Source organism: Akebia trifoliata, chromosome 11, assembly GCF_017979445.1.
Source record: "Akebia trifoliata isolate Shusen 1 chromosome 11, ASM1797944v1, whole genome shotgun sequence".
NCBI lineage: Eukaryota > Viridiplantae > Streptophyta > Magnoliopsida > Ranunculales > Lardizabalaceae > Akebia > Akebia trifoliata.
In genome coordinates, this window is record NC_141385.1 from 41,039,317 (window position 1) to 41,049,879 (window position 10,563).

Genomic DNA, 10,563 nt, shown 5'->3' on the forward strand with positions numbered 1-10,563 from the left:
GCTTTTTTGTTTCATTTTTAACTTTTTCATCCCATGTGCCATGTTAAAAGAATTGTCGTATCCATCATTTCTATTTGAACTACCTTTTGATGAATGAAACATCTTACAAAATTTTTTTGCTCCATGTGTAGTTAGCTCGATTTTGAAGCTAAATAATAATTATTCATGGATTCTTTACAGGGTATGAAACCTATCAACTAGTTCTATTCTACTGTTGGTAATAGGTGTGCAGAAAAAAAAAAATTTAAAAACTTAATTTTTTTTTTATATAGTTTAGATATCGGTTTGTAATCTATGCCTAAAATCTCAGATTTAGAACATCAATCTTATAGACATCGGATTTTAAATCGATGTCTAAGATTTTTTTTTATATATTTAAATGAAGATTTGGAACGGTTTTTAACCGTTCCTAAGTAACTTATTGCAGCGGATATTAAAATCCGCCTCTATATGTTGTATATTCTATTATTTTAAAATTGATGTATTGCAGCGGATATGAAGATCCGCCGCTATATGTTGAATATTCTATTAATTTAAAATTTTATCTATAACAGCGGATACTAAGATCCGCCGCTATATGTTGAATATTCTATTAATTAAAAAATTGATCTATTGCAGCGGATATTTATATCCGCCGTTAAAGATATTACATTTAACAGCGGAACCTATTTTCCGCCGCTACATTTAGCGACCGAGGCAACAGCGTCGGATCTTATTTCCGCTGCTCATCGCCGCAATATCTTTTAGCAGCGGAAAAATTACCTTTTAGCAGCGGAAAAATCCGTCGCTGTAGAACAAAAATGTTGTAGTGATGGGTGAGTTTTATTAGTGTTGAGTTCACAACTTGTTATTAAAAAAAACGGTGAATTCGATAGTAATTGAAAAAACGTCGAGTTCAACAGTAAATAAAAACTAAAGAACTCGATAGTAAATAATGGAGAGTTCGATAGTAAAAACTGTGAACTCGACAATAAATAAAAAAGCGTCAAGTTCGACAGTAAAAATTATAAACTCGATAGTACGAGGCACCATTAAGAAAGAAAAAAGTTTATTAAATGTCCTGTCAAGCTACTAAGCAAAATTTATGGACTATTTAGAAAGAAACCCTTCTGCGAGGATCCTTTAAGTAATTTTCCCTTTGAACTTCCCTTACTACGGAAGGTGTAAGGTTATAATTAGGGGTGGCAATCTTGATAAGACAAGCAAACACAACTCTAAACAGACCCATTAAGCCTAATTGGGTTTGGTTCATAATTGTGTCGATATGTTTAACGCGATTATTAAATGGGCTATGTCTAGGTTAGGAACATCAACCCACTTAACCCATTTTGACACGTTTAATTATTGTGTCATTATTTTATCATTTTAAATTATGAACCATAGGAGGTATCTCAAAATCAATAATTAGTTAAGGATTTTTAAAATGATTAATGATTTTGTGACGCCCCCTCTGACATACATCCTCACCATAGAACCAGAGATCATTTGCGTCAGGATACACATAACTATAAATCTTTTCTTGTGTATCTTGAGGCAAATGATTTACGACTCTGTGATGGGGGCATATGTCAAAGGGGGGGGGGGGGGGGCAGCTCTTTTAATTTCCCAACTTTTACTATAATTTGTAGAACTTTTTCATAACACTTTTTTTTCTTTCAAATTTTATAAAAGATAGTGGGTGTTTTAAAATATTTAATTAAAGGTTGAGATTTTAGTTTGGGAAAGGAAAACAAAAAAGTTTCTTGACTGCATTACCTTGTGACATCCAAAAAGATGATGCGACGCCGCAAAGACAAAGAGGGCAAAATTCTAAGATCTTTGGGAAAAAAAAAATTCTCGAAAAATCTTAATTTATGTTTTGTGATAATTTATGTTGGTAGATATGGATTTATGACTTTTAAAATTACCCCATTTTTACTATTATTTTGTAGAACTTTTTTTATAACAAGTTATTTTTTCAAATTTTATAAAATATAATAAGTGTTTTAAAATATTTAATTAAGGGTTGAGATTTTAGTTTGGGAAAGAAAAACACATTCCTTACTAAGTTACTAAAACAATTCCTTGACTGCATTACTTTTTGGCATCCAACAAGATGATCTAACACCACAAGGATAAAGAGGACAAAATTCTAGGACCTTTGGAATTATTATTATTTTTTTTTCAAAAAATACCTAATTTATATTTTTGTGATAATTTATGTTAGTAGGTATCGATTTATGGTTATGTGACTTTATTTTTAGTAATGATATTTTATTTTTGATAGTGGAAATGAAACTTATTTTTTCTACTTAAGATTATAATTATATTGAACAAGTTACACGAGACAGGTCAGGTTACCTTTTTATAAATGTGTCGGATTTGGATTTAAGTTTTTAACACGATTATTAAAAGGGTTGGGTTAATTTTCAGAATACTCTTACCTCAACACGACATGACTCGGCCCATGGCCACCCCTAGGTATAATTGTGTTTGATGACGTTGACTAATAAGATGCCTTCACGCGGTCATTAAGACTAGGCAAAGTTGAGCCGAAAGGACATATATCTCATCCTCGAAGTAAGTGGGACCATTTGGCGGGAGAGTCACTCAGCCGAGACATTCATTCCTCGTCTTAGCTGATTCTTTGAGGAGACTCAGTCTAAGTAATGCGTGTAAGAATCTTAAGCACTCAACTCAATATGACTAAGAGCTTAGTTCATTGAAGAAAGATTATAAAATTATTAAGAGAATGAAAACAGACCTTAAATGAAAGGTTCTTAGGACCTATAAGATCACAATTAGAATAAGATTATTAGACCAATTTAGAAATAGATTAACAAAAGAAAAGAATTATGATTTGTCACGAAATCAACAAGATAAAGATGGAAAAATCCTAATCTAACAAGTATTGGGGGACATGCGTAGATTTTTAAATAAGGAAGTTACCTATGTGAGAAGAACTCTGAAAATCTATTAGTACAGGTATCAACACATAGGTAAATGATATTTGGTCTTGTGCTCTAATTCAACTCTTCTTATTTTTCTGTTAATTTGATCATCGAAGAGTTTTAATTTGAGAAATCCTCTTATATTTGAGACTTTCTGCAAGAAACGGGAGAGAAACCCTCTTCGAAATACAAGTACGGGGTGAAGTGATTTATTTTTACCTACAAAAGGAAAATTTCCATACCACATCACCTTGTGGCATCCAAAAACATGATCCAATGCCACAAGGATGTAAAACACAAAATTTTAAAAACTTCAAAAAATAACAAAAAATCAAGAAAAAAGTTAATTTTCACCATTGAATTTCAATTTTAAATTTTGAAATTTGACTGTAGTCGATTCTCAACACCTTGGATCAAGCACAAAAAAATATTTTACTTATTTATTTATTTTTAAGTTTTTCAATGAAACACCTTGGGTCAAGCACCAAAAAGGATTTTTTATTTTTTATTTTTTTTTCTAAGTTTTTCTATGAAACACCTTGGATCAAGCACTAAAGGATCTTTCTATTTATTTACTTTTTCATAGTTTGTCCATGAAATCTAGAGGGGTGTGGTGTTGGATTGTCCATGTGGGCAAACAACTCTTATTAAGATTTAAAATCTTACTAAGTCAGTCAGGCTAACCTAAGGCTTTGAAGTTTCTCCTCCCAAAAGTTAAGAAAATTATTCAAAAATTATTTTGCCAACTTGGTTACATATTCTCCTAGTGTCCACCAGGTAATTTCTCTTTAATGTGTTTGATTGCCCATGAAAAATTGAGTCGAAAATCATTTTCCATGTCTCTAAAAATAATCCAATAAAGTATGGATTTCATTTTATCATTAGTAGTAAAATTCACCCCTAATTTTCTTCCCCAAATTAAAACCCTAATCTCCTCTCTACTTCTTCATCACTACCATAGTCACGACCGTCTCCCTCCCTGTTGTCATCAACCACCTCTCTTTCTCTCTCTCCTTCTTCCTCAGATTTCCCTCTTTTATTTTGTCCAGATGCAATCAAACGATAGAAATTGATTATTCAACCCTACTTATTTTTCATTACCATTTTTCTGTGAATTTCAAATTCCATGAAAAGTGACTTTCTATACCATCAAACAAACCCTTAGTGTGCTATTTGAGTTTTCTCCCCAAAATTTAAGAAAATATTTCAAACAATATTTGTCAACTTGGTTATATATTCTCCCCAAATTAAAAAAGAGAATTTCAAACACTATTTTTAGTAAACGTTACATATTCTCTACTTAGGCGGTGTTTGTTTGCGCTATTTTTCAGCGCTTATTGCTGAAAAAAAATTAAATTCAGTACTTTTATCAAAATAGCGCGTTTGTTTACTCTATATTTTCAGCGCTTATTGCTGAAAATAAGTGAAAAAAATTCAGCACTATTTTGATGCTGAAAAAAAATGCTGAAGCGGTAAGCACTTCGTTTTTTTCAACATGAACAAGTATGCCCTTTATTTTTTGAGCATGGACAAGTATGCCCTTATTCTTAAAAGGATATTACCTCTTATATCCCATTGATAAGTATATAAACACCTCACAAATTAATAAACCCACACCATGACTAAATTATTTTGTCTTATATGGGTTAAAAGTTTTGAAATAAGTTGATTTTTGATGAGGATGATCTCCTCATTGTAGAGAGATCATCCTCATAAAAAATCAGCACATCTTGAAACTTCTAACCATATCAAAACAAGTTCAAGAAATGTAAATCGTCCCTTTTTTTTTATAACTATTTTTGACAAGTTAGAAGTTTCAAAATGGACTGATTTTTGGTGAGGATGATCTTTAGACTATATAGACCATCCTCACTAAAAATTTGCTTAATAAAAAAACTTTAACCCATATAAAAAAAAATGGCTATAGTGTGGGTTGCCCTTATTAATTCATAGGGTGCTTTTATAATTACACATCCTTCATTTCCATCGAAATTATTCATCCAAAATTAAGTTATTTAAAAGTTGATTCAAATTTTGGTGACTTTTATGACATTATTATTTTTAATTTGAAATTTGTGGATTTTTATAAATAGAAATTATTTTTTATAAATGAAGATTTGAGTATTATTTATTATTTAAAAAATAATTGTATTTTAATTTATAAGAAATAATATATTTTATTATGTTTGATAATAAATAAGTATTTGAAACATGCAAACAATGTATAATATGATTGTAAGGGTAACAAAGTAATTTATCAGTTTCAGCAGTGTGTAACAAACCTGATTCAGCCATTTAAATAAACAACTTTTTCAGCACTTAAATTCAGTGCTTATAATTTCAACGCTTAATGCTATTCAGCACTTATTTTTTTCAGTTTAACAAACAACACCTTAGTGTGTTAGATCAGCCTATAATACAAACATCACCAATCAAATAGCCCCATGTACAATATTTAGAATGAAAAGATTGGCCCTCTTACTTGATTGGTGATCGGTGAATCAAAAATATTTAGAGTGATCATTATGGGTCTAATGGTGTATGAATACAAAACCTCCACAACACAATTGAATTTCCAACAGAAATCTCATCCTAATATATATTTAAAAAATAATTATTATTATAATGTCCAACTGTGCAATACCTTCCAACAAAAAATCATCATAAAATATTTCAAAAATTATTTATTATAACTGAAAGGTTTCGGATACCAAATGTCCAATACCTTAAACATCTAATAGAAACAATTTCATCAAAAGAAAATTATAGGATTGATCTATTTAAAATAAAAGGGAGATATACCTATACTTGTTTTACTGCATCTATTAATGGTGTACGATTCATGGCTGAAAATAAGACGGAGATAAAAGGGTTTAAATATATTTCAATCATTTAAGAATAAATAGTAATATAAAATCGATAACAAGAGAGAATATATAACCAATTTTGCTCTCTTCCCTTACCTTGATTGAAGGGGCTTTATGCAATGGGTAAGGAGACAATTTCCTTTTAAGATTCCAAAATAATCAAAGAGCGTAAGACCATGAGAGCTACACTATAGTTAAAAATGTTGTTCCATGCCCACATGCATCCAAAGATGTTAAAAAGGAGATGAAAACTTATCTATTGAAGGGACAAGAAAATAAGAAGATTAGCTAAAACCATTTCCAAAGTTTGAAAAACGTTGCTTCATTTCTATAATTTTCTATTTCTTACGATTTTTTTATATATTTTCAGGGGGTTTTTCATAAAATTGTGGAGGCTTATGCCTTGGTAAGCCTTGCCTCAAGTGTGTCTTGAGAACTTTAAAGCACTACCTCCAAGTTACCAGTTCTCCTATGTAACAACAAAAAATCCTTAGCTATCAATCGATATCAAAGTCCGAATGTATTTTCCAAGGGTTCTTATGAAACATGCTAAGCTTTATCAATATGTAACTTATGCCCAGTACAATGTATATAATGACATACATCATGCTTCCAACCACAAGCATTCTTTTGCGCAATTGTGCCCATCAAACTCTATCCCATCTCTTGTTCTTGTGGTATTGAAGTTTATTCTTATGTCATGTTTTTGAAAACTATCCAGCATACCTACCACCTTTGTAACTTATGTCGAGTCCTATGCATATAATGGCATATATTAGATTTCCAACCATCGCAGCATATTCTTTTCTGCCCACAAGACTACACTTTCTCATTCAGAAGACATTGAAGTTTGTTGAATACATCTTACTTGGCTATAGGTATTATTTTAGGCATACAATCATGCATTTTTATATTCCGAGTGACTGAGTATTGGTGTGTAATGCATTTCTTTTGAGATAGTCACAGACACCCAGTAGAGTAATCGCCGTCAATCTTGATCACCAAATTATGGGTTGGGCTTCTCGTGTTTCGTAAACAAAAAACTTAAATATATTGTAGTAATTGAACATTGTGGCAAGCAGGAAGTACACACATACAAATAATACCAATATATATATGGGTAAGCTGGACTTGAACCCACAACCTCAAAGTTGCTGTGCAATGTGTCAAACCAACCGAGCTATGGCTCTAAGCCCGAGAAGGATAAAACCCTAACCCTAGAATCATGATTCAAAAGGAGGACTAACCAATATTTGCATAACTACTCAACCATACACATAAAACCATAGGAGACCACCACTTGGTCAAGTACATCCTTACTCTTTTTAAGTAACTTTCAGCTATTAGGAACCACCCAGGGAACAGTATGAAAATTCATACTTATTCACCCATCCCCATCTAACTACATGGTGGGTCCTGATCCAACATTCAGTGAACCTAATCCAGAGTATCTCCTAGCAAAAATTCATTATGATAAAAATAAACAGAAAAATCCATCTGATAAGGAGTGCTTTTTTTCTTTTCCTAGCTTGGATCACTGATGACTAAATTAAGATGCAACTCATAAAATTCTGAATTCATTGGAAAAAAAAAAAAAAAACTTTTCATATCTAATTTCAAATAATTCCCATACAAAAGCGACAACATTAATAGCAGAAATGAAAATGGAATTCTCGTATCAAACTTAGTACCAAAGTGATTTAAAGATTTACACAAATAAGTAATACACCATACCTTAGTCTGGCAAAGCAGTTCCCCTCTCAAGATTATTTTTGATCTCCAGTGTGTATTTACCAAAGGCTCTCTCAATTTTCTTGTTAAAATGCTCATTACGATCATTAATCGAGTCAATATCCTTCTCTTCATGGAACTTTCGTCTCCTACTAAATGCCTTCCGCTTTTCTTCCCTGTCCTGGAGCTCCTTTACCATCTTGTCAACCTTCTCCTCCGAGATCTTCGGTGCCTGCACAAACAAGAGAAAAAGATAGGTGAGACTGCCAGTGATTAGTGTCTACCTTTTTAAGCCAACTCATCTATAAAGCAGCGTTTCTCAACATACCTTCCCATACTGGAGACTGGAAGCTTCACGGTAAAACTCCGGATCAGCTTCTTTCATTCTGTTATATTCTTCAATGTCGCATTCTATGTTCTTTGTACGCTTCTTATAGGCATTGTAAAGTGTTTTCTGGTTGAAAACTGTTGAGGGAAAATATTATATGTCAGCTTTACATCTAAGAATTGTACATATCCTACCTGTACCTCTCTTTACTTTATTGTGGGTTTATCTCTATTAATAAAATAGTTTTAGCAGGAATATCAGATTTTGGATCAGAAATAAAAGAATCTCTAGACAAACTATAAGAAACTAAAAATGCAAAGGCATGCCAGTTATAGCATGTAACCCATCCAAAAACTTTAAAATTTTCCTATAATCAAGCTGGAATTAAGTAAATGGGGAAAATTGGGTGCTATGTAAAGTAATGTTCCGAATAAGAAATTTGCTGCAGAGTTGATCAATTATTTGCCGATAAGAAAGATCTTCAAACAACAAGATAATCCCAAAGCACCATGTCTTTGCCCCCATCCCCACCCCCAAGAGAAAAAAACAACTGTAGTTGAGATTATTTATCACATTACCATTCATTCTAATCAAACTGTAAAGGAATAATATGTGTATGGATCGACATAGTAGAGATGAGAATGCTAATAGCGATAAATGAAAAAGATTTAAAAATAAAAAAATAAAAACAGAATCATGAAAAAAAAATGGAGTAACTCTAATAGATGGTAATCCCAAGTCATCATGTTTCCAACCCCAATACTTGGGATAAGGCATAGATGATGATGGAGACGTTGGAAGATGTAGAAAAATTACTATAAACATAATGAGGAAAAAACAAGACAAAGTGATTTAAGCTTACCATCCCAACCAAAAGGTGCAGGGTCCTTTTCCCACTTTTTGTATTTTTTCTCAGCCACCTCTTGTGTATCAAGCATGTACGCCTTTTTCATATCTAAACCATTTGCATCCAATAGCTTTCCAATTTTTTTCTTCCTCTCCTCGAGCCATTTTTCTTTGGAAACACCCCTCGTCTCTGGTGGAGCTTCAATTCTTTTCTTCTCTGCCACCATGGCACTCTGGTTTGCCTTTCTTGCCTCATTCTGCAAGCGAAGAGCCACAACCATTAGAAATTAAGGTCAAATGGCACACGAGGGAAACCATCTTAAGATGGAAAGGGAGATACCATTTTAAGTCTCAGATCAAACAACTTTTTCTGCCGTCCTGTGAGTTTAGTGTAGTCTACTTCAATATTTTCCTCAACAGAATAGTCCTCACCATCCCCATCAACATGTTCTTCTTCATCTGACCTCTTGTCATGATGATCCTCATCCTGTTTCGGATCACCCGAATAAGATTGACCACCAGCATTACTCCCTTGTTTAACTTCTGAAATGAAATGTACAACACTGAAGTTAATCACGGAATTAAACCACTACATGAAAAATAATATATGAGAACATGCAAAAAACCTTGATAAAGCAGACCTGACATTTCCAATTCACCACATGATCTAATCAACAACTCTATATTATGTCCAAGATTATAGTAAGAACTCTAAAATCTGATGTTTTTTTGTGGATGGATGAAACAATATCAATTGCGACAGGTTACTGCTTTTCCAAACTAAAGGGTCGTGTTTTGCACAATTTCTCAACACCATTCTTGCTTCAAGCGAACAGAGTAGTTAGCATAAGCATAACACATGTATCCTAACAAAGTCTCCCTTTTTGAGGATAGTGTGTTATAGTTTATGGAGCCTGAACGAGGAGTTATTGTAAATCAATCCATGCATTCTCCAGGCAAAACCCTACTTTTGTGTTGGGAGGTTGCTAACCCTAATTCTTTAGGGATACTTATAGTATTTTTCTGTGAAAGGCTTTGTAATTCATTTTGGGCCTTTGAGCTTAGTGAAATCAGTGCGGCTCTGTGGTTTTTCCCTGATATAGGGTTTTTTTTTAATCAAAAAAGTAGTGTGTTGTGGTAAATTTCTCGTTCTTGCTGATTCTCTTCAATTAATTTCTTCACCCAGGTCGAAAGTTTGAATTTTGAAAAAATCCCCATTTTTTTTCACCACTCATTGCCTGTACTTGAGAATTTTCCTTTCAAAACAAGTACTAGAAATGAAATTACTGAGTTTTCAAAATCAACTATCGAATTACTGTATTTCGAAGCTCAATTATCAGAATTTCAAACCTGGAGCTTGTGCTTCGATCAGCTCCTTGGCTTCTGCGATTCTTTGGAAGCAAAATTCGACGCATTCGTGATACGGATTGGATGCGTTGATACAGTCAGGGTGCACTCTCCTTTCTTCAACCATTGTTGCTTATCGCTCAGCTTTAGGGTTTCTGAAATATAGCAATTTCCGAGTTCAAGAACAATTATATTAGCATCCAAAAACCCTAAATCTTTCTTTGTTCGCCATTGAATTGGAAACCCTAGAAATTCAACCAAGAAGCAAACAAACACTTAAAAATTGTATAGCAATATTGGAAAAAATTTAGCGCTTCTGTTTGTTCAATTAAAGAAATAGAAATTGGAGATTCTTCGAGGAAGAGAGACAAACCTGTCGCCAGAGAGAGAGAGAGGGAAAGAGAGAGACGGGAGCCAAGGAGATAGTTTTGTGGGCAAATCGGTTTGATTCGATCGAATCAGGATGGATTGGTCCACGTGAACCGAACTTATAGGCACAAGTGGTTCGAACCGG

General features: G+C 33.0%; 1 protein-coding gene across 2 annotated transcripts; it reads right to left on the reverse strand.

The window, feature by feature from the left end:
* Nucleotides 1-7,385: 7,385 nt before the first annotated feature.
* Nucleotides 7,386-10,563, reverse strand: LOC147391701 (GCIP-interacting family protein). Of its 2 annotated transcripts, XM_086459965.1 has the most exons (6): nucleotides 10,423-10,563; nucleotides 10,053-10,204; nucleotides 9,043-9,245; nucleotides 8,719-8,959; nucleotides 7,857-7,993; nucleotides 7,386-7,760 (listed from the first exon to the last, which is right to left on the reverse strand). In XM_086459965.1, exons 2-6 carry the CDS (start codon nucleotides 10,174-10,176, stop codon nucleotides 7,533-7,535), a joined length of 933 nt encoding a protein of 310 aa, XP_086316091.1. In that variant the 5' UTR covers nucleotides 10,177-10,204; nucleotides 10,423-10,563; the 3' UTR covers nucleotides 7,386-7,532. The 2 variants fall into 2 exon arrangements, with proteins under 2 accessions (XP_086316091.1, XP_086316092.1); XM_086459966.1 differs by lacking the exon at nucleotides 10,423-10,563 and having other exon boundaries at nucleotides 9,043-9,242; nucleotides 10,053-10,334.